Source organism: Pristis pectinata, chromosome 17, assembly GCF_009764475.1.
Source record: "Pristis pectinata isolate sPriPec2 chromosome 17, sPriPec2.1.pri, whole genome shotgun sequence".
Classification (NCBI taxonomy): domain Eukaryota; kingdom Metazoa; phylum Chordata; class Chondrichthyes; order Rhinopristiformes; family Pristidae; genus Pristis; species Pristis pectinata.
In genome coordinates this window covers 10,619,247-10,643,302 of record NC_067421.1, presented here as the reverse complement: position 1 = coordinate 10,643,302, position 24,056 = coordinate 10,619,247, and the positions used below count along the sequence as shown (strand labels likewise).

Sequence of the window (24,056 nt, the reverse complement as noted above, 5' to 3'; positions counted from 1 at the left end):
TAAGGTGATGATCACAAAATTGGAAGAATCAACTGCAGATCAGAGGAGGGAACAGCTTACAGTGAAGACTAGCATATTTGCCAAGATGGGAAGTTGGATTGCCACAAGGTTGGTGGAAACAGTTTAGAGAACAGAGTTAGATCTCATGGATAAGATTAGCATGAAGGATGCTCAAGACCAGGGAATAGCACAATTTCAGAACTAGGGCACAGGTGGTTACTGAAGTTTGGTTTGCTGGCCCACAACACTGATGTGGCAGCTGAACAGTTTGTTGATGTCTTAGTACTAAGTTCATGTGCTCCTCAGATGTAAAGACAAAGAAGGCAGGGCAGATACAGTTAAGGATATAGAAACAATTTGCTGGAAGAACTAAGCGGGTTGAGCAGCATCGCTCAACCTGATGAGATGCTGCTTGACCCGCTGAGTTCTTCCAGCAGATCGTTTGTTGCTCCAGATTCCAGTATCTGCAGTCTCTTGTGTGTACACTTGAGAATATCATTGGTAGTGAAAAAAGTAGTCAGGATTTTCTTTGCATTTGGATGTTTCTGGAGCAGCGAGGAGATTTGCAGAGAACAATCAGATGGTGCTTGGAAGTGGTCATGCCAGATTTGGCAATTAAATTGTCAGCCATAAAAGGAATGGGATACTGATACAGGTTTAACTCCTGTATAGTTCAGGAATTCAGTGTTGAGATTTTGCAAAATCCAAAATTAAGGGGACAGAATGAGGCCAATACATCATTAATCTCAAAAGCAAAATATTGCTAACAGTCATGTTAGAAAGAAAACAAGAGCTACATTCAGAATTTGGCTAGATACAGCAGTTTTAAAATATGGCAGGAAGATGCAAAGTATATAGTTTCAGCAAAGGAAATTATATGAAAAGAAGCATTGAGGAAGAATTTCATGCAAAGGTTTGGAATTGATGCAAAGGACTTTTTGCTGGAAACCTTTAACCTGAGCAGTATTGTGATTTGATCACGTGCATGTAAAATAGAACATGAGAGTGAGACAATAAATGAGAACGTCATCTATCTTTTTAAACATATTGAATTATTTAACAAACATCGAGAAGGACAAAAAAAAATTGGCTCAGGATCGATAACCTAATGTGTGCAAGTCAGTAACATCTAAAGATGTGAGAAAACAAGTGGGAGAGAGGTACTTGAAAAGATTTGGCACAGAGACTGAAGTGATGAATGCAAGTAGTCAAGAGAACCTTACAAAACAAGCCTTTAACTAAACTAACTGGATATAGAACATTATTCAGATAACAAAAAGGACAGCAATTATGGAAAGACATTTAATGACATGATTCATGAGATGTAACTAAACTGCCCCTCTTAAGTGACCTAAGAAGCCACTCATGCCTTTTGCCTCCATTGCACAATTTCTCTCTCAATTCCTAACGCCTTTTTGTTTGAACTTTTTTAAAAATATGCTTAGCGTGTCAATTTGAAAATCCCTCCTTCCCTATAGTGAAATGGTTGGGTCGAGACAGTGATCCTTCTACAGAAGTTGCCACCTCTTGATTTGGAAGTACATAGATAAATCCTTCACTTCGTAGAACACAGAATCACTAGCTGTTTGGCACTACATATAGGAGAGGCAATAATTGTTCAGATAAGTTACCCAACCCCCCACCACCAACTAATAAACAGCAACCAGTGTTAAAGTAGAAAAGTAGGAATGACAACCAGCTGTAATGAAAAATACTTAACATCTTTATTGTCACTTGAGAGTCATGAGATGAAAAGAGACACCTCTTGATAATGAAGAGTTATTAAAGAGTGAACAAATCTTGGTCAAAGAGATGAGCTTTAAAAGAGAGTGAGGGAGGTGCTGTGAGGAGAGAATTATTGAGCATGCAGCCCACCAATATAAGGACATGATTTAGAAGAGGCCAGAACCAGAGGAACAGATGGAGTCGCTCAGCACCAGAAAGAGTCCCCTTCAGCTCAAGACCAAGCTGACCAGCAGCATCCTAAATTAATCCTATCTTTTATTCTCCCACATTCCCATCAACTTCCACCCCCACTCCCACTCCCCACCTCACCTACACAGCAGAGGTAATTTACACTGAGTTAATTAGCCTACCGACCCACATATCTTTGGGATGTGGGAGGAAATCAGAACAGCCGGAGGAAACCCACACATTCACAGGTAGAACACAGGCAGCACCAGGGGTCAGGACTGAACTCGGGTCGCTAGAGATGTAGGGCAGCAGCTCGCAAGTGGTGCCACAGTGCCTCTGGAGGGGACTGAGGAAGATGGGTAGAAGGTAAAATGGATGAGAATATTACTACTGATGCAATGGGGGCTAGTAGCCAATGTATGTCTTCAAGGACAAAACAATGGGCAAGTGGGACTTGGAATATGTTAGGATATAGATGGCAGAGATGTGGTTAAACTGAAGTGTGCAAGGAGTGTGCAGGGTGCAAGATCACCCAGGCAAGCACTAGAACAATCAATATGGAGATTGGAGGGATAGTTGAGATGGGAAGTTTGGTGAGAACATGACAGCTCTGAGTCACCCCTAAACTTAATTGGTAGCAAACACAGCTTGTGCAAGACACATTTGAATTACACAGAGGTAGTGGAAGGGTTGATTTTGAAGATGAAAAATTCTACTCTTACCAAATTCCAAAGCTTTAGCAATATAGTCAATCCCTTCTAAGCAAGGACAAGATGTGCAAGGTATAAATTCCAATCAAACCTAACAAAACATGTCGAGCTTTTCCATGTAAACCAAGTTAACCTTTAAAAGTAAGCAGGAGAACTCACTCAAGTTACATTTAATTGCACAATTACAATCAGAGTTAGAGTTCAGGATTTTCCAGGGGCAGTTTAATTAAATTTCTGAACATATACATACAGTTTTGAGTGCGGCACATTGGGTTTATAGCAACCAATGAAATGGGCTTGGCTTAATTCTGTGATTAGACTGAAACAAGAACCACAGAGAATTCAGCAGCCAGTGGAGTGAAATTTATTGCCAAGATATCTGAATCATTACGTTCTTTATGTTGTTCCTTTCTCTCTCCATTATACAACTGCATTAAAATAATTTAAGGTGAACAAGAAGATGTTTTTGCGAATTAATCATAAACATTCATTCTGGAACAGGATGCAGGTGTTGTCTTGTCCATTGAATTGCAACAGACAATCCAATGAATCACTCACAGGCACCTTCTGGAGTCCTGTCCATAGATGATCACAGTGCAGTAACCAGGATCCCATAAGACTACACAGCAAGGCTTCAGTGCAGCAAGGCCTTCCTGCTCTAGCAGAATCTTATGTTCAATTAGGTATACAAATGTGGCTGATATGTACAAATTTAAGGAAGCTCTGTTAACAGTACTGGTTTTGCACAGTGTCTTATGTCACTTACGGTGCTTTGCTGCATCAAAGGATACTTACACCAGCATTGTGCGTAGTTTGAGAAAGTCATTATGCTCTGGGTTCTCCACCTCGACCACGCCCCATGGGTAGAGGCGACCTCTGATTTTTTTGCCTTTCACCTCAATCAGTTGGTTGGAGCCAATCACAGCAAAGGGAACACTGGCCTAGGAGCAAAAGGAAATGTGGATCTGATTGACACAAGAATGGGAAAAGTTCAACTGCCAGATTTGTTCCTGTATCTTAATTCCACCAACCAGCCTTTGCTCCACAACCCCCTTTTACTTTTGTCCAGCAAAACCCGAACAACTTCAGTTCTGATCAGTAATAGCTGTGGATTCCCATCACCCTTGGTGCATCAAAGTGTCTTGTGATAACACCTTACCTCCAGCTCTGGATTCCCTGGCCAGGGAAAATTTGTTCTACCTTTATCAACTCCTTTAACCATCTTAAACATTCCTGTTGGAATATATGCCTAGTCGATGCAAACTTGCCATACAATTTGATTGTATTAAGCTGATCATCTGGTATACATTCAAAGGCAAAACTTCATTCCCTAGAAACTGTGCCCCAAACTGAACACAGTATACAAATTGGCCTATTCAGAGCTTCATGCACCTGTAAAATAAAGCTCTGAATAGGCCAATTTGTATACTGTGTTCAGTTTGGGGCACAGTTTCAAAAGGTCAATTTCAAATTTCAAAGGTCATTGTGCAGATGTAAATAACTCTGAGAGTCAATTAAGACTAATTTCCCCTTAGAATCAAACACATGGAATCTACGTCTCATCTTTAACCCATGCGTAAGTGAGTCATTTAATTTTATTGAAGCATTGCATTCTCCACATCTAGTTGAAGTCCCCTCTATCCACTTAATTATCTGCATTTCATAGCCACTTTACTGGAACCTGCTCATTTTAGCATGATGTTATCAGTTGTAACCCATTAATGTCTCACCTTCAGAATCATGGTTTGCTCCTTAAACTCCTCATCCTCATCAGAGTCAGCATCTGGCAGTTGGTAGATTCTGATACCATGCTCAGTGATCTCATCCAGTATCTAAGGAAAAAGCCACAATTAGGGATCCTATAGAGCAGGATGCAAGATTGCAAACTTTGTGGGGATTTTATATTTTTTGGTTAAAGAATAAAGAATGCAATTGAACTATAGAATTATTTGTTATTGAGCTGGAAAGGACAGGCACTAAGTAGGGTAGCAAGATAACACAAATCAGAGAACAATATGCAACAGAATGAAGCCATTTGGCCCATTCTTAAAAATGGTGTACAATTAGACCTCACTTCCAGCTCATTCCACATGGGTCTGAGCGTTTTGTCTCCCCTTTCAAGTAGGCATCAACTTTCTTTTGATAATTACTATCATCATTTCTCCCAGCCTTTCAAGATATGTATTTAAGATAATTGACAGAAAACATGCTGCATGTGAAGATTCTGAAAACCCCACCCACCAGCCTGGTTATTTTGCCTTTTGCTTCAAATCTCTCCTCTGGTTACCTGCCTTCCTCCCAGTGAAAACAACTGCTCTTCAGTTGCACATCGCTTTTATATTCTCTGCCTTGAGGAGACAGTTTCTCAAATTTCTGCACCAAACTGAAACCCCTCTGATCGCATATCAAACCCACTTCTATTACTTTCTTAAAATATGGCAAAGTCAAAATCAAGTTTATTGTCATATGCACAAGTGCAATGAAAAACTTACTTGCAGCAGCATCACAGGCACACAAGGAGAGTGAACAGATGATTTTTAACCCCATAAAGGGTAAAATGAAAAGCCATCAAGTTAAAAAAACTCAAAACCTTTCTGGTGGCATCCACTTCCAATTTAACGGAGGCAGCATGAGGAGCGGGTGACCAATGCCAAAATGCCGGATGGTGATTTAAATAACTTAACAGAAGTGTGATTTCACTTTAATACAATTACTTATTTTTGACAACATCTTGGCCGAGTTCTTCTGCCCTTGGGAAACTTGCCAGGTAAAAGGAACCAAGAGAAAGGCTGAAATTATAAATGCCTTTGAAGCTTGTGCACTAAGAGCAAAACACTGTCTCCATAGCCAACAAGCCTATCTCTGTATTCCCTTCAACGTGTCCTGAACTTTCCAACACACTCTCAGCCTCCCTCCGTCAGATTTCCTGACTCTTCCCACACTTGCCATCTACCATGATCCTTTGCAACCCTCTGCTCGACACATTTGCTCTCAACTCAACTAAAAAACAAACACTGCAGGTTTCTCAGTCCAATTGGCAGCATATCTTGTCAATCAGATTGATTTTTTTTTGGTGTATTTGCCAACTAACAAAAGCACCCGATGAGTTAAAGTGCTGTGGGGGATTCAGGAAGCACACACATTCAGGAAAGTTAAACCTCTGGGCTTGAGTCCAACTTTACCCCATCCTTCAACTACATGGTTCAATGATCAGATGGGGGCCACGAGATCTAACCAGTGACTTGCGTAGTTAAACATTTATCATTCCTTGTTGTCTATAACTTGTAGATGAGCTATCTAGTTTTGGCCTGTATTACCATAATCAGCACATCAACACTTTGAAGTGGCCGACTGGAGAACACCTTAGGTAAGGTGTCAAAGCAGATAATCTCCTTATCCCAGGAACAAGCATGGTGTATGCAGATGGAAAATATAAAGAAAAGCTAAAAAAAAATCCAAAAAAGAAACATTTTTTAAATGTGCTTCTTACTCTAGTCACCAAAAAACAAAATAGAATGTAAACATTTTAATTTATAATCAGTTCAGAAAGCCTTCAGCATGGAGTTACTCAATTCTGCAGTGCACCTAGATGGGCTAACTACATTTCTGCAGGCTAGAGTTGCTCTACAGCTGACTCAATAGCAGATGCTAGGCCACCATAGTTTGAGTTTTAAATATATAAACAAATAGTGAGCTGCGGAAAATTTCACGCTGACAATAATAAACTTTTAAAACGTTGATGTAACATTTCCAATAAACCAAAGGAATACTGGTATTTCTGGTAACACAATACCAAAAACGAATGATACTTGCACATCCCCCTTATGTGGAAACTCATATATCCTACAGATAGACAAAAGCAGCCGATTTGTTTGATGTGGTTACAACATACCCAGCAGCCTAGCAATAGGCAGCAAGATCCCACAAACAGTGAAGGGATTATCCAGTTAATCTTTTTTGGTAATTTGGCACAGGATAAACTCTTGTTGAAAAACTCTTTGATGTCCACCTGAACCGTAAGAGCCGCAACCTAGAACCTTAATTAAACATCTCAGTCACGAGACGGACATGTGACCACATACTTGATTAAAATTACAACAGAATATTTGCCTAGATTAAATTCTGACATAGAGGTTGCAACCATTACCTTCTGACTCAGAGATGACAGTACTACTATCAAGCTAAACTGATATACATAAACAAGATATACAGATGACACTCATGTTATGTGCAGGGGGTGGGAGTGGTTGCATTCCTAAAAAAGTCTGTATCACAGTTTTCCATAAAGCAATGCTGCATCATCTGCTCATGTGACAAGAAACATGAATTGAAAAAAAATAAGTTTTGTATTTACTATTTTTCTAGATAAATACAATGAGAGCAAATTTTATTCCATATCTCAAATTTTTGAGTAGTGATTTATGAATTCTATAAGGGCCAATTTCCATTGTCCATAAAGTGGGGGTCTCCTGTGGTCATAATCTGAGCAGAAAAGTACAGACAGAAGATGGAACATCTGAAGAGATATGGGTGCAGTTCTAACACATGCGCACACTCATCAACAGAAAGTGGAAAAGCTGAACAGAGGGGATTACTCCATTAAGCTAAAATGGAAGCTTTAATTTTTGTTTTGGACCAATTCTCAAAATTAAGGCCTCCATTTTAGTTTAATGGAGTATTTTGCAACTAGGGTAGTGAGGCAGCACATTTAAACAGTTTTTTTTAAAGATAGCTCATGAAAAGCTGTCAACATTCCACAATGATTGTGGGCATATGGCCATGCATATCAAAATTCATTTTATTTTGTAAATTAAAAAAAATACTGCAGATGCTGAGAATCTGAAATAAAAACAGAAAATGCTAGAATCTTAGGAGCTTAGGCAGCTTCTGTGGAAAGTGATACAGAGTTGATATTTTAGGTCCAAGACCCTTCATTACAACTTCAACCCCACATTACAGCCATTCAGATTATGGAAATTCGCCCTTACATGAGATACAGAATAAAATTTGCTTTTATAGAATTTATGTGGAATAATGCAAGTAAACAAACACAATATTTATTTCTTTCAAATTATATTTCTTGATGCACGCACAGACAACTCGGCTTTGTGTTACAGAAAACCACGATACAGACCATTTTCTAGGAACGTAACCTCCATAATGCAGGGGTCGGTTGTACTTTTAAGCTGTGGTAAGGATGGGCAACACTGGAGTTGCCATTAGCTATTGATGAAGCCAGCTGGTTGATAGGTTAGTGAGGACAGTTACGGTATGAGAAAACAAAGGAATATGTAAAACCCATGGAACGCAGGTCACGGACGTAGGAAATGCCCAGCAAATCAGGCAACGTCAATGGGGAGCAAAATACTGAGTTAATATTAGAAGATGGGGAAGTAGATGAGATGGATAGATTTCTGCTGGCTCTCATTTTCCACCCTACCAGCCTCCACATTCTACAGATCATCCTTCGCAATTTTTGCCACCTTAAATGAGATTTCTTCTGCCCTTGCAACATTCTGGAGGGTCCATTCTCTTCATGACTCAGTAGTTCTCCCTTCCAACTCCACCAACCACTCTCCTTCCCACGACACTTTCCCATGTGACCACATGAGCGGCATCACTTGCCCTTTTACTTATTCCCCTTCCCACCATCCAGGGACCCAAACAGTCCTTTCAAATGGAGCAGTGATTCACTTGCACTTCTTCTGTTTGTTGAGCACAATGTGGTCTCCTCTACATGGGAGAAATCAAACAGAATTTGGTTGACCACCACACACAAAAAGCTGGGAGGACCTCAGCAGGTCAGGCAGCATTTATGTAGGGAAATAAACAGTCAACGTTTCAGGTCAAGACCCTTCAGCAGGACTGACCACTTTAAAAAGCACCTGAGCTTCCAGTTGCCTATCACTGTAATACTCCATCCCACTCCAACCTCTGTCTGATTTTCTGCACTGTTCCAATTAGGCCCAACACAACCTGGAGGAACAGCACATCCTCTTTTGTCTGGGCACTTTGCTACCACCCAGACTAACAAGGAATTCAAAAGTTTCAGGTAATTTGCTTTCTTTATCTGTATGAGGAATGGTTGATTCTACTGTATGCTATCCATCTGTAATAGAGTCAGAGTGATACAGCACAGAAACACGCCCTTCCACCCAACTGGTCCATGCCAACCAAGATGCCCCATCCAAGTTAGTCCCATTTACCAGTGTTTGGCCAGTAACCTTCTAAACCTTTCCAATCCATGTACCTGCCCAACTGTCTTTTAAAATATTAACTCAATTTTTCCATTCACTGACATTGCCTGATCTGCTCGGCATTTGTCAGCTCTGACCTGCATTTTACAGCTTTTATATGTTCCTTCATTTATATTCTCATTAACCTAGCAACACTTTGTTACCATGGCAACCCAGGACTTGCCCTTTCAGAGATATTTTTTTCATCCTATTTGTTCCTCTGTGACCCTTACAACTTTAAATGAACCTGTTTTCTCTTTTTCTCAGTTCTAAGAAAGGGTCTTCGACCTGAAGTAGTAACTCTGCTCGTCTTTTCACAGCTGCTGCCTAACTTGCTGGGCATCTTCAGCATTTTCTGATTTTATTTCATTTTTACTCCAATTGCACTGTACTGTTCCAACATATCTGAACTTAAACTTCCCTCTAAAGAGCCAATACGATTTAACTCATGGAGACAGGTTGGAAATTTAGAACGCAATCGAGGAAGGGCATAAAACAATATTCAATGCACAGCACAAACAAGCCATTTAAGTCTAAACTAGTGTAATTTATACTCCATCAGTCAATTAAACGCCATCAGTCAATTAAAATCCATCCCCAGTGGGCAAATGATTCCCAATCACCCACTCAACTTTAATCAGTAAACCCATGTGTTAATAAAAAAAAATGACACTGCATCCTTCTTGCAGCCAAGCACAATTTCCCCATTCAGCGATACAGGGAAGACTATTAGGGGTGTCATAGCAGTAAACAAAAAATGCAAGGTAACGTTCAAATTTAAAGAAAATGCTACTCTATGATCGAAACTGGTCCAGGAGAAGCAGTAATTTTCTACTAGCTTCAAGAATCTGGTACATCTTACAAAAATCTTAAACACATCATTGAAATCTCAGCATTAACAGGAAAGGTAAAACTCACTCACTATGAATTGACTCAAAAGTTAAATCAGGTTAGTTCAGCCTGCAGAAATAATATGAATTTATTTTGTACTTGTCCTGCTCAGTCGAATAGATCGCATACCTTAGTGACATTGTTGCTGTTGCTAACAGAGTGCTGGTGTGCTGGGAAGAGAACGGCCAGGAAATGGACTGGGTCAGTTTGGTCTACTCCCTTTTATACAGCATGTGAACACAGTGCCAGTACATACAAACCTAGCTTATAGTCAATGAGTTGCTAGAAATGCCCATTTCCGCTTACCTCCATGATCCGACAGCATGTAACATGGTCAACTTTTCAACTCTTAATAGAACGCACATGAATGTTCTGATGGACACCATAGCTACTCAGACAGGAGACAGCCTGTGAAATCTATTAGAAGTCAACTGGCAAATTCAAATTCCTAGCCCAAATCTAAATTAAATGAAGTCAAAGACCATAAGCAGCAGGAGGTTATCAGTGGTTGTATTAAGGCACAAGTTATCAATAAATACATGTTCTCCTCTTCAGAGTGATGTGTTTGAATTATAAATCTGCTGCAGAGCTCCCTGTTGCCCTTTATCTTTCCCTCTACGAATTATGGATCTTGCTAATCTTCCACACTACATAATTTACACATGCTGTGAGGCACGCACTGGGACACCGGACTCCTGCTTTGTTGCAGATGACGCTCCTGCACAGCTCACACGAGCTACACTGCAAGTTCTGCTAATCACCTAATTTTACAATTAACATGCCTGTTGAAGACACCACCGAGGGACAACCAGGGCACCCAACCCTAGCAAGACCAGATGTCCCTTTATTCATTGTTACTAATTGGAGTGAAACCAACCTTTTTTCTGTTTTCCTTAGGTTCAGTACTCCCTGCTACATTGCTCTGTATAGACACTATGTAGAGACTGTTGCCATTCCACCTCATGGCCTTGAAACATTTAGATTTGTAGCAGTTAATTTTGACAAATGAGCTTCAGTTTACAGAGTAAACTGCTTCTTTTCATCTTTCAAAGTTCAGTACTGACCAATTTTACCAAATAAAAATGCAGTGTCCTGTCCTTCATTTTAAATGTCAAAGTACTCCTATTCATTGTAAAACCAAACACTCTTATGACAATGTTTGAAAATCTCTACTCCAGAATCATCTTCAGAACAGTAAGGATCAGAAACTCAGCCTCAATGAGCAGAAAGCCAATAAATTTAATAAGCATCAATACAAACTGTTAGGTTGATAGATTCCTACTGAATTACAACTTTCCAGTCAGCCATCTATCCTCCTATTTCTTCCTCTTGACTGAAAACAAATTATTCTTGAATACTTTTACATTTAAATCTCTTATTCCTAGGAGTATGGACAAGGTGGCAGCGCAGACAGGAACTGGCACCAGTATCATTTTCATTTCCCACCACCACCACCTCCCCCCCGACCCCATTTTAAATACGTGCATCTGTGGGCAAAATTTGGCATCCAGCTTCTTCTCAAAAGCAGCTTTAAAGCATAGGAATAAAAGAAATCCAATCTGCGCCAATAGACACAGTGGAACAGTTGTAACATAAATTACAGGAAAACAACAGAACACACAGCCTCTCTTACACAAGAGTACTTTAAGGTCCACTACTGTAACACATGGAGGTTTCTACCCTTAAGTAAAAGTTTTTTTCCTGATTTAAATGCCATAAGCAACAGTGCAATTCAAACAGTTAAAGAAAATCACTGCTAAAGGAATATTCAAACTGCCACTGTAGTTCAGTATGTAACTTAATGCAATGATTTAATTTATAGTGGTGTTATTGGGTGCTCATGGGCATGGCTTTGATTCATGACAAGGAGAGCCACTTGGTTCACCTTACTTCAACCATTCAGGGAAAACCCAGTGGTTGCCCTACTACAACATCTACTTTTTTCAAAGAAAGGCTCCAAGGATATGGAACCTGGGAGTCTATATCAATCACCTGTTGTGAATTACTTTCTCACATCAACCCTAAGTTTGCCTTTTCCAATTTCTCTTACTCTCAAATTTATCTTTTGTTTGTGGCGGACCGCACATGCGGGACTCGAACCGCCATCGAGAGCCGCAGGCGGACACGCGGTAGTGCATTTCGAACTACCCATTCGGGGCGGACCTTCCGGGAACAGCCAGACGTCACGTCCACCCCGCAGGTTGCAGTTGCTCATTGGTAGAGAGTTGCGCGTGTTTTTCTCTTCTTGGAGTAGAGTCTTGAGTTCAGCACCCTCTGCCTCCGTGTGTTTCTTCAGTAGCACGTTGCGTTCGGCCACATTGGTGATCCCGACGTTCTAGACAGCATCTGGAACTGGCAACTCAGCGACCAGACATGAGTTCGAGCAACTCACACAGTGCAGTCTCTCTGAAGCTCCCGACTCTCTGGGCCACTCAGCCCCACGTTTGGTTCAGTATCAGAGAAATTACAGCCAATGCCACGCGGTACTACTACGTGGTCAGCGCGCTCGACCAGGACACGGCGGGCCGGATCATCAACTTCCTTCAGCAGCCACCAACGGAGGACAGGTACGCTAAGATTAAGGCACTCCTGATCCGTACCTTTGGACTCTCCCGCCACGAACGAGCCGCAAAGCTCCTACACATGGACAGTCTGGGCGACCGCACGCCATCCAAGCTCATGAACGATATGCTGGTGCTCACGGTCGGCCATGAGCCGTGCCTTTTATCTGAGCAGTTGATCCTCGAGCAAATGCCAGAGGACATTCGCCTCCTCCTCGCGAGTGAGGATTTCAGCAACCCACGCAGGGTTGCGGCTAAAGCAGACGTCCTTTAGCAGAGTAAACAATGTGGAGCAGCCTCCATCTGCCTAGCCACGACCGTGCGGCCCAAAGCCCAGGCCCCGCAACCGAAGCCGTCGAGACCCATGGGGGGAAAAGGATGAAAGTTCGGAACAATGGTGTTTCTATCACCAAAGATGGGGTTCAGACATGCGCTTCTGCTGTCCACCATGTGCTTTTCCGGAAAACGCCGGGGCCAGCCGTCACTAATGGCTACAACAGCTGGCCACCGAGACAGCCTCCCGTACCACTGGGACCAACACTCCGGGTGGCGTTTCCTGGTAGACACCGGAGCCGAAGTCAGTGTACTTCTCCCCTCGAACATGGACACTCGTAACGCGGTCCCAGGCCCCGAGCTCACCGCTGCAAATGGTACCAGTATTCGGACGTACGGCTCACAAACTATCCCACTGTGTTTCGGGTCCAGCCGTTTCACTTGGACTTTCACATTGGCAGTGGTGTCACAACTGCCTCCTGGTCGACCTAAAAGGCCAGTGTTTGGTCCTTGTGTGTTTGGTCCATGCTGAGACGTTCCAGACTTTTCAGCTCGGAGAAGCCCAGCTACTGGCCCTCCACCTGGATTCTGTGACGCTCTCGGGTAACGAATTCGCCAGGGTGTTGGCGGAATTCCCCTCCATAGTCACCCTGCAGTTCTCCACGGCCGACCCCAAGCACGGCGTGCAGCACCACATCCCCACGCAAGGACCACTGCTGCACACCCGAGCTCACAGGCTCCCACCCGACAAGCTCCACCTCGCCGAGGAGGAGTTCCGTAAGATGGAAGAGATGGGAATCGTATGCCGCTCGGACAGCCCCTGGGCATCCCCGCTGCACATGGTGCCCGAGTCCGCAGGAGGGTGGAGGCCCTGCGGAGACTACAAAAGGCTCAACGACGCACAACCGCCGACCGATACCTGGTGCCCCACATCCAGGACTTCACGGCGAACCTGCACAGAGCGACCATCTTCTCGAAAATCAACCTGGTCAGGAGATACCATCAGATCCCAGTGCACCCCGATGACGTGCCCAAGACAGCCCTCATCACCCCTTTCGGCTTGTTCGAATTCCTGAGGATGCCTTTCTGGTCTCAAGAATGCTGCCCAAACTTTCCAAAGGCTCATGGACTCGTTGGGATGCGGCCTGGATTTCATTTTCATTTACTTGGACTATATCCTGGTGGCCAGCAGTTCACACCAAGAACACGTGGCACATTTGCGCCAGCTCTGCCAATGCCTGAGCGACTATGGACTGGCAATCAACACGGCGAAGTGCCAGTTCGGGCTGACGGAGATCGACTTCTTGGGCCACAGAGTCAACCGACATGGCGCAGTGCCCCTACCAGACAATGTCTAGGCCATCTGCCAGTTCCCCAAGCCCAGCACGGTCAAGGGTGTGCAGGAGTTCATAGGGATAGTCAACTTTTATCACTGGTTCATGCCGGCGGCGGCATGCATCATGAGACCCTTGTTCAGCCAGCAAGGCCAAAGAGGTGGCATGGGACGCGGAGTCCACGGAGGCCTTCGAGCAGACCAAGGAGGCGCTGGCAAAGGTGACCCTCCTAGTACACCTGAGAGTCGATGTACCCACATCACTCACAGTCGACGCTTCCAACACGGCGGTCGGCGGAGTCCTGGAGCAGCTCGTCGAGGGCCAGTGGCGACCACTCACTTTCTTCAGCCGGCACCTACGGCCACCAGAGGTGAAGTACAGCACTTTCGACAGAGAGTTGCAGGCTGTCTGGCATTTCCAGTATTTCCTCGAGGGAAGGGAGCTCACCGGGTATACGGACCACAAGCCCCTCACCTTCGCACTGGCCAAGGTATCGGACCCATGGCCGGCTCAGCAGCAGAGGCACCTGTCTTTTATTTCAGAGTTCACCACAGACGTCCGCCACATCGCAAGGAAGAACAACATCGTCGCCGACACACTGTTTCGCCCCTGCCTCCACTCAGCAGGCACATCGTCTTCAGGAATAGACTACGCAGCACTGGCGGAAGCACAACAGTCGGACACCGAGATCCCGGCACCGCACCGCCGTTTCGGGACTCCGGTTGGAGGGCGTCCCCATCGGCCCGGCAGCGATTCGGCTCCTGTGCGACGTGTCTACCGGCAGACCCCGACCCATGGTACCAGCAGCATGGAGGCGCCGGGTGCTTGACATGCTGCATGACCTGGGCCACCCGTCCATCCGGGTGTCCGTCAGGCTAGTAGCGGACAGATTCATCTGGCATGGTTTGCGCAAACAGGCCGGACACTGGGCCAGGACCTGCGTACACTCCCTGACCGCCAAGGTCCAGCAGCACATGAAGGCTCCCCTCCAGCAGTTCCAGCCGATGCACGGGAGGTTCCAACACATCCACGTGGACATCATCGGCACCCTGCCTGTCTCCCAGGGCGCCAGGTATATCTTTACCATGGTAGGCAAGGTAACCCAACCACCAGACATGGTCCCACACCATCCTTCACCCCTAAAGACCTCCGAGGCTGTGAGTATGTTTTTATTTGCGGGGGCATGCACAAGTCACCTCTCCAGCGGCTGTATGAAGGACCCTTCAAGGTGATCCGGCACAACGGATCTACATGTGTCATGGAGGTGGGTGGCCGGGAAGAGACTTTTACGGTGGACCGCCTCAAACTGGCACACTTGGACATTGAGAAACCAGTAAGGGTACCCGCACCGCGCGCCGGTGTGGCTGGCCACCCAAGCAAGCCACGTGGACTGGGAGCTCCACTCCCCCAATGGATGTTTCTTGGTGGGGTGGGGGGGGCGTGGCGGCCCGCACATGCGGGACTCGAACCGCCATCAGGAGCCACGGGCGGACATGCAGTAGCAAGTTTTGAACTACCCATTCGGGGCGGACCTTCCGGGAACAGTCGGACGTCACGTTCGCCCCGCGGGTCGCAGTTGCTCATGGGTAGAGAGTTGCACGTGTTTTTCTCTTCTTGGAGTAAAGAGTCTTGAGTTCAGCACCCTCTGCCTCCCTGTGTTTCTTCAGTAGTGCGTTGCGTTCGGCCACATGCTCATATTTTTCTGTTTTGTCCAGTTTAAGTTCAGCTCTAACTATTATTGCAATTGTACCATTTTCTTTGATTGAACTCTTCTGATTGAAGGGAGGACTAAACTTGCTAAATGAAAAGAATTAAGCACAATAATGAATTTCAAATTCACAGAAAATAAATATGTAATCCTATCCTGTACAACATGCTGGAATAGATACCACCTAGCACAAAACAACAAATTGCTTGGTTTATGATTATACCTTCTGACAAAACACAAATAGCTGCAAACAGGAGTTTATTTGGCTCATGCTCCTTATGCGATAGGTGATTGCCATGTGGGCTACATGAGAGAAGACCATACTGAAAACCCTAAAGGAAAGGATCTGAAAAGATAATTTAAAAAAAACAAGGTCCTGGAAAACTGAGCAAGTCAGAGTCTGTTGAAAGACTTTACATTTCAGGTTAATGAGCTTTCGCCAGAAATGGGGAAAGCTAAGCAGGGAAAGATGGAGAGGGGGAGAATGGGGGAGAAAACAAGGGAAGGCCTGAGATTGGATAGGAGATGGGAAGTTAAATATCAAAAAGGTGACAGTATGGTGTTTAAGAGGTTGGTAAAGAGATAAATGAATAACAACAGGGAGCTCTGAGAGTCATACGTAGGAGAGGCAGAATAATCATCCAAAACTACAAAACTGAATTGTGAAAATGTGAAATTCAAAAGCTGGAGTTGCTGATCATCCAAAATTAATGAACTCAATATCAAGTCCAAAGCACTGTATACTTTGGGCAGTTTCCTGTGCAAGACTCCACTTGATCTGTTGAATGCTCCTTTGTAGCACCTTGGACATGTTACCTGCCATCTGCCTATTGTATTTCACTGAGCACTGCAAAACCCATTCATAGAGTATTACCCATGTTTGTTCCAAGTTCTTCTTTATGAAACTGTCCAATTCATTTTGCAGTTCTGAAGCAAGTTTTTTGTTTTAAAGAATAAATTGCCTCAACCATTTGGGCATCAACTACAAATGTGACAAATTGTGATCAAGTATGCAAATACAAGTCATTTGAAAGTAATAAAGTCCACGTTTTCAATGTGTTTTGACTACAAGTAGGCTCTCCTGCAACTGGTCACCTTCTAGCACCAATATCATGGATACTACATTCAATATCACCCCTACTATGACCTAAATCTATCCCAAATTTTAACCGGACCCTTTACTACTCTGAAGTTTACTACAACTTTTCATACTAGGGCTTTTATCAAACGCTTTTTTGAAGTAAGGACAAAGTATATTGCTGGGGAACAAGGGGAATATCACTTCCTCAAAAAAAAATGTCATTAACATTGGTGAGAAAAGATCATTACCTTATGGACGCACATTGAATGTGTAGCAGATCATCATTGCAGAAATAATGCTGAATGTTGCATGAGTGGTGTATCTATTATATTCAATTACCTCTGTCACACTGGTACCAATAGGTAAATTTAAATTTTTTTTAAATTTTATTTACAGCGTGGTAACAGGCCCTTCCGGCCCAACGAGTCCACGCCACCCATTTTAAACCCAAATTAACCTACCCGTACGTCTTTGCAAGGAAAACGGAGCACCCGGAGGAAACCCATGCAGACAGGGGAGAACGTACAAACTCCTTACAGACAGCGACGGGAATCAAACCCCGATCTGTGGCGCTGTAATAGCGTCACGCTAACCGCTACGCTACCGTGCAGCTAGAGTTATGAAATTGCTAGCCTTGGTTAGGCATTTCCTTAATTTATCAAGCCAGAAGGTTAGTACAATATTTCTTAAAGTAAGATGGTTGTGAACACAATTAATCTCTGAGACTAAAGTAGTTCCGGTTTTAAGATCAGTCAAAATAGATTCAGTGCCCAAAAAATATTCTGACTACATCGAACACGGGTCCTGTTTAGTAGAAACATGCTCAGCACAAGAACATAGCTCTGAAATGTTCAATGTTAATTACTTCAGCAGCATTCATCTTGAAGGTACAAGAGAGTACTTCTGTGAGCACTGCTGGTGATGGTTGTCCCAAATCACATCTTGAAACCATGCTTCTACATTTCCATAAAAACAAATAGAAGCTAAAAATTATGTATGTTCTGAACTCTGCAGCAATGCATTTGGGAGCATAAAATACAAGGAGAACAATACTGCCCAGTAGTCAATGACAAAGGATTTGAAGCATTAACTTATCAAACACGAGCCCATGTATTTAAGAGAGTGATAATAAAATAGCTGAAAACTATAAATGAATGGAGTAACCCTTCCCACAAGGATCATTAAGAGGTAAAAGAATGCCCTAGGTTTGACCATAGTCTTAACATGTTTAAAGCTAAAAAGCATAAATATTGTTGCAACTGCATGTGCAAAATACTTAGCTCATGAAGTGTATCCAAATCTAGACAGTAATGGCAAGTAATAAACATAATAAATTCATCAGTTATTATTCATATCAGCAGTGCCAGCCAAAATGAAACAAATTCCATACGAGAATCTCGGGGAATAAAATCCTGCATTCAAGATTGCAATCTCATTCCAATGTGCTACTAATAACAGACTCAATACTATTACACTTGTTTAGTTCACTTCAGTTGAGCATAAATGCAACTTTCCTGTTCAGTGGCGAAAGATAAGCCAACATGGTTGAAGTCTGTAATAGAAGCCACATTGTAACTAGCTGAATACTCCCACTTTCTACCCCAAAATTAACTTCCCCCGTTTGCAATACTCCACTTAAAGTTGGCCAAATCATTGCTCAAATAATTAAGTCCCTAACAATAAATGAAGTCAGCCTGTTCCAGTATAGATCCCCCTTTTCCATAACTGCATGGTCACCAGTATTACACAGCAAAGGGGAATGTGCTAATTAAGATGTTTTTCTTCCTTAAAATATCACCCACCAAGTATTGAGTAGTTGTAGCATTCAGACTACATTATCCCAGTTCAGCAGGCATCTGATAAACTCTGCCCAAGAAAAGTCATTGAATCACTGCTGAGTAGTGATTCTTCAGATAACACCAAGTAAACAATGAAGGGAAAGCCCCAGCTAGCACCACTGAAATATTTATTACACCCTATCTGCCTTCAGCTTTCCTGTGGAAATGTGCATTTATAATACAAGAGAGCCTGTCATTCTCTTTCCGAAACAGTCTGTTTGACTCAGCCCTATTTCTTCCAGAGGGTGGGCTTCTTACAATTAACTTTCTCATGAGAAACAAATTGCTCAAGTATTGGTTTCCAGCTCAAGCTTTCCTTGCAGAAGAGCTGTAAAAAATGTTGACAACTCAATTGAAAATGTACATTGTTTTATGTTTATTTAACACAAGGTTCCAAGTCTCCATCACCACATAAAGCATTTCAGTTACCACTTTCTGACAGTATTATAAAATTTTAGTAATGCTCCTTTCACACACGCCTGCAACAGGGACAAGATCAAAATTTAACAGATTTAGACGACTTGGTAATTAAGGAAAACTGGATTATGTAAACTCAGAGATTTCCTAATGGTAAAGATTGTTGGTAGACTGATGGGGTAAAGAACTCCAGAGTCAGAGCTCAGAAGAGATTGTTAATTTTGAAACTGAGGACATGAGGAAGAGAGTGAAATAAAGTCTTTTTGTGCCATTAACTTAATAGAAGGTCCCAAAGCAATTGTCAGAACCCTTTTCACAGAAAACTTACCTCTTTGACCAAGCTTTCGATCACCTGCCATCACATCACAAAAAGTCAGGTGATCAAAAGCTTGGTCAAAGAGATAACTTTTAAAGAGCTTGGAAAAAGAGAGAGGATTAGAGAAGGAATTAGGAATTTATACCCAAACCTATAGGATACACAACCACCAATAATGGATCAATAGAAACAGTTGATGAACTCAGTAACAGTTTAACATAAATTAGTCAGAGTATAGCCTTACTGATAACAGAAACAGATTGGGAAGCTCAGGTATAGAGGGTTGGGATGACTGGAGCATGGGAGATCTCTTTCAGAAAGTTTGTCAGGAAGGCAAATGATAAAAGAGCCTGCTCAGAAATTGTCTTCAAGTTTTGGTCATGCTATTCACAACGTTGATCAAAATTAACAAGCTATTTATAGTCAACAGCCACATTTGGAACAGTTGTACCAAATAACCTCGTTATGGTATCAGTCTAAGGTTTCCCACTGCATCCCCCTTTTCTACCCTCCCCTACCCCACCCCCATCTAAGAGCTTATAACTATGTAAAGCCTTTAGGTAAATAAAGCAACCCCTTCCGACAAACCCACTACGTTCACACCAATATCAATTTGAAAAACCCAATTGCACTTAGCTGTAGCCTACAAAAACATTACTCCCACAGCATCTGTGGGAAAATTGATATATTCTTAGGATGTAAGCAGTATTGACAAATTGATGCTTATTATATATCTTAAGCTTACTTTTTGAAGTCAATGGGCCTTTTTAAACACTGCAGCTCTTTGTTGATGGTGAGTGCAGGGCAAGGAATTCTAGAACCCTGCCTCAGATATGGTAACTTCTGCCCAAACTTACATCCGATCTGGAAGGAGTTTCATCTTATTGCTATAACCCCCCTCAGCAGAGCCAGCAGCGCCGGGGAGAACAATTTACATAAGATTATTTCAACTGTAAATTTGTAATTTATCCTGTAGATAAGCATTGCTAGTGGTAAGAGAGGGAATATTGATTTCAATGGAGTGGCACTGATCAAAAAGATTGCAAAGAGCTAAGCTTTTATGTTGCAACTACTCCCATGTCAATTATGAAGAATCTTGAAGGGGCAAGCGTTACTCATTACAAGATACCCAGTCTCTGCTCATTTCTTAGAGCCAAAGTTGCTGGTCAGTTAAGATACTAATCAGTGGTGACCTCAGGAATGATAGGGGACTCAGCAATATTGGTGCTACTGAAAGTTAGGTGAAGTTATTTGGCTTTTTCTTGCTGGAGGTGGGGAATGCCTACCACATTTAGAACATAAATACTACTCATTAAAACCCAAAGGTTCTTTTAACAGCATTCTTACTCCAAGTCAGAAGTTAAGGTCCACAACAGGCCAAGCCTGTAATCCATGTTGACAGTTTAGTACAGTAATGAGACAAATGTGTTGTGTAATGTGTTTTTTGGAAGAGAGATATTATCAGGAGCCCCTATCTGCCTGGAATACGAAAGAGTAGGAAATCTTTCCAATTTTCCAATCAGAAGATATCCCCAGGATATCAGCAGTTATTTTTTAAATAGTGTTTATGCATGTCATTATCTGAAATTTTGTTCCAGAAAATTGGTTAACACTGGTTAATACTTCACAGCTAACAAGTTGCACTCAATAACATGGATACCCTGTAGATGTGACAGACTTCATACAACTCCAAATTTTGTCTCAAAATCCCTTTTTGAAAGGGAGCCAGGTGTCGGTTTTGCTGATCAAATTTAAGACTGAGAGCAAGTAATTTTTTTCTCTCTTCCTTAACCAAGAAAAATTGTGCTCTTTCCAGTAATACTTTTGGCAGAAAGGTTGGGAAGTGCAATTAAGTTCATGAAAATAGGAAAGCTTTCCCAAAGGGATGAATGGCCTCCTTTCCTGCTGTAACCATTCTGTAATTGAGAATAGAAATTTTTTTCCCCCTTTTAAGCCTTGAGGTTAGGCTTTAACCTTGGTGGTTAACAAATATCATTTATCTTCAGTGCAACATATTCTAGGTTAATCCATTTCAGAATCCAGTATTTTGTGTACCCAGGTTACATGCCAAAAGTGGAGAAAGTTATTGAGTGCCTCATACTTACTCAGCATGACACAATGGGTTGAATGTTCTCCTGCTATGCATGTAATTTTTTTGATACAATTTTGTCAATTATCGATTACTTTTCAGTACAAGATTCTTTATTTACTTTTCTGTTCAGGTGCAGAATAACTCATTTGGTAAAATTCTTCCGAAGAACTTTAATTGGCTGCATGGTTTGACCCAAGCAAAAAATAGATTCACATTTCGGAGGATTCAAAAGAGCAGTTTGCAAAGAAAATCAAAATCAGCCTTCAAGGAAACAATACTGGATACCAGCTTTTATTTTTCCCCCCTAAAGCCATGTTATAAATGCCATTTTTCACTAGCTTGTGATTTTCTACAGTAATAACTTGTGTTGATTTCTGTGTTCACAAGAACAATAAATGAGACATTTAAATGGCTTGGTCCACAATTCCTGCAATAACTTAGTTTACTGATAAAAACTTTTATGTTTCCTTGTGCCTATTACAACAGACAGCTACAATTTATGCACAAAGTGGCCCACCTACCAAGTTGCAAGGCCTGCTGAAACAAAGAATTCTAGCAGAACAAATGCCTCCACCAAATGTGTTCTTACTTGTTAACCCATTCCAACCTCGAAGTCCAAGTAATGGCAAGCAAATTAGAAAGAACCCACCCAAGCAGCTCTGTACTGTAAATTAATCCTGGATTTAAGCACCAGTTTAACAGTAGCACAGCCTGGAAATGGCTACAAGGTACTGTGCAGGAACTTTGTGATCTTGTGCATTTGTCATTACTCCACTATGACTTGACAAAGACCAAAAGCAACAATAATTTGCTCTGCCTCAGTTGCTCCCATTACTTCAAGATCAGTATTTCCACCTTAGCGGTCACAAGATAATATGACCAGGGGGAGGTTAAACACTAACTAGAGGAGTAGCACCTTATATTCCACCTGGCTTGTCTACAACCTGACTGCATGAACACTGAATTCTCCAATTTCGGGTAAACTGTTCCCCCCGTCCCTTTTCTTTCTCCTCCCGAGTTATCCAGTTCCTCTCACACCCACCCCAGCCCCCCCCCCCCCATCACCCTGTTTCCTTCCCCTCTTCCACCTACTCCAGCTGCCCATCACCCACACACTCCCCCCACTGGGTTCCCTCTCCCTACTGTTCCCATATGCCCACCCCACCTCCCTTATCTGATTCCATGCCCCACCTTTCCTATCAGATTCCACCATCTGCAGTCCTTTGTCGTCTGTACTTCTGTCACTGTTTCCACTCTGCCTATCACCCCTACTCATCTGGATTCACCTATCACTTGCCATCTCTTGCTCTACCCTTTCCTCTCATTTCTTTGTACTGGCTATCTCTCATCTATCTTTGTCCAGATGAAGGTCTCCACCCAAAATGTTGACTGTCTACTTCCCTCCACAGATGCTCCAGATTTCAGCATTTCCTGTTTCTTCTGTCTACAGGATAATATGGCTACGAATTGTCATCATGAACTTCACATCAATAAGACTCAGGCTATACAAAGTAGCTCTGCATGTGAGGGCAGTGCAAGGGAATCCAACACTCATAAATTACTGGGAAGAACATCATTAATCAGAGATTTGGGGCTCCTAACTCCACGGAAAATTGTAATCAAATACAATATAAAAAAATTTAAATTTCTAAAATATTTCTAAAAACACAAAACCTTTTTATATAATTACAGCCAGATTCCAATAAAAACAGCAAATAATTGAAATTTATTGCAGACAAATGGATAAAACAGAAGATGGTAAATAAATCTGAGACTTTAATTGATTTCATATCTTCCCCCTCATTGAACTTGGTAAAGATCAGAAGCAATAACTACTTACTCTTCGCTTCAGTCGTTCCCGTTCCTTCAGTGTTAGTGTGTCTGCCTTAGCAATCACAGGTACAATGTTTACTTTGCTGTGAATGGCCTTCATAAATTCCACATCCAGAGGCTTCAGGCTGTACAAAATGGCAAATAGTTACATACAACATTAAAAGCAGAACTTGCCATTCCCTCCAAAGATTTTAAAACTTACAGAAATAAAGTCCTGTCATTTGGATCTTTTAATCATAGGTACTGCCTTACTTTCATAATCTTGGCTATGGCTTGCTGCAGAATCTGAGTCTTGCTCCCAGGATAACTTGCATAATTACAAAAGTTATAGAATACAGTATTTCCAGTACTGAGAACCAAGGCCACATTAAAATAAAACACATCTAAAAATAAACAGACCAGCACTGCAGTGGAGGCGAAAATTCACCACAAGGTGCTGCACTGAATGATGTTCCACAAAATGTTCCAATTAGAGTCATGATCTATACCAAGAGAGAAGGAAAAAAATGCAATTTGGACAAGTTTTTTTACCCCATCACTCTCTCCCATTAATGGCTACAATATGTTCATTTATTCAAGCACGATTCAAATTGGCTCTCATCTGCCCCAAGACCGAGTGAATCACCCAAATTCTTGGACAAGGCTCCTTAACAAAGGGCCAGTGATCTATGAAGCAATGACCCAGGAAGGTACAAAAACTGCTGGGGGGGGGGTGGTGGGGAGTGGAAGAGGAGGAAACTACAAGATAGATTTATTAAATTAGCAATAACATCAGCAGCATTCAGATAAAAACAAGATTTTTTCTTACAAAATAAAAACTGTTGATTGCATCCATAAATAGTGAAGAAAAAA

The 24,056-nt window shown here is 42.3% G+C and overlaps 1 protein-coding gene across 2 annotated transcripts in view; it reads right to left on the bottom strand.

Moving 5' to 3' along the window:
* zgc:63587 (uncharacterized protein LOC393431 homolog) overlaps window positions 1–24,056 on the bottom strand; it is a 116,800-nt gene that overhangs the window by 42,255 nt on the left and 50,489 nt on the right. For both annotated transcript variants that reach the window (XM_052032378.1, XM_052032379.1), the window contains 3 exons: window positions 23,212–23,329; window positions 4,355–4,456; window positions 3,420–3,565 (listed from right to left, as the gene is read on the bottom strand). In XM_052032378.1, coding sequence (XP_051888338.1) covers window positions 3,420–3,565; window positions 4,355–4,456; window positions 23,212–23,329 — 366 coding nt within the window. The remainder of the gene's footprint in view (window positions 1–3,419; window positions 3,566–4,354; window positions 4,457–23,211; window positions 23,330–24,056) is intronic.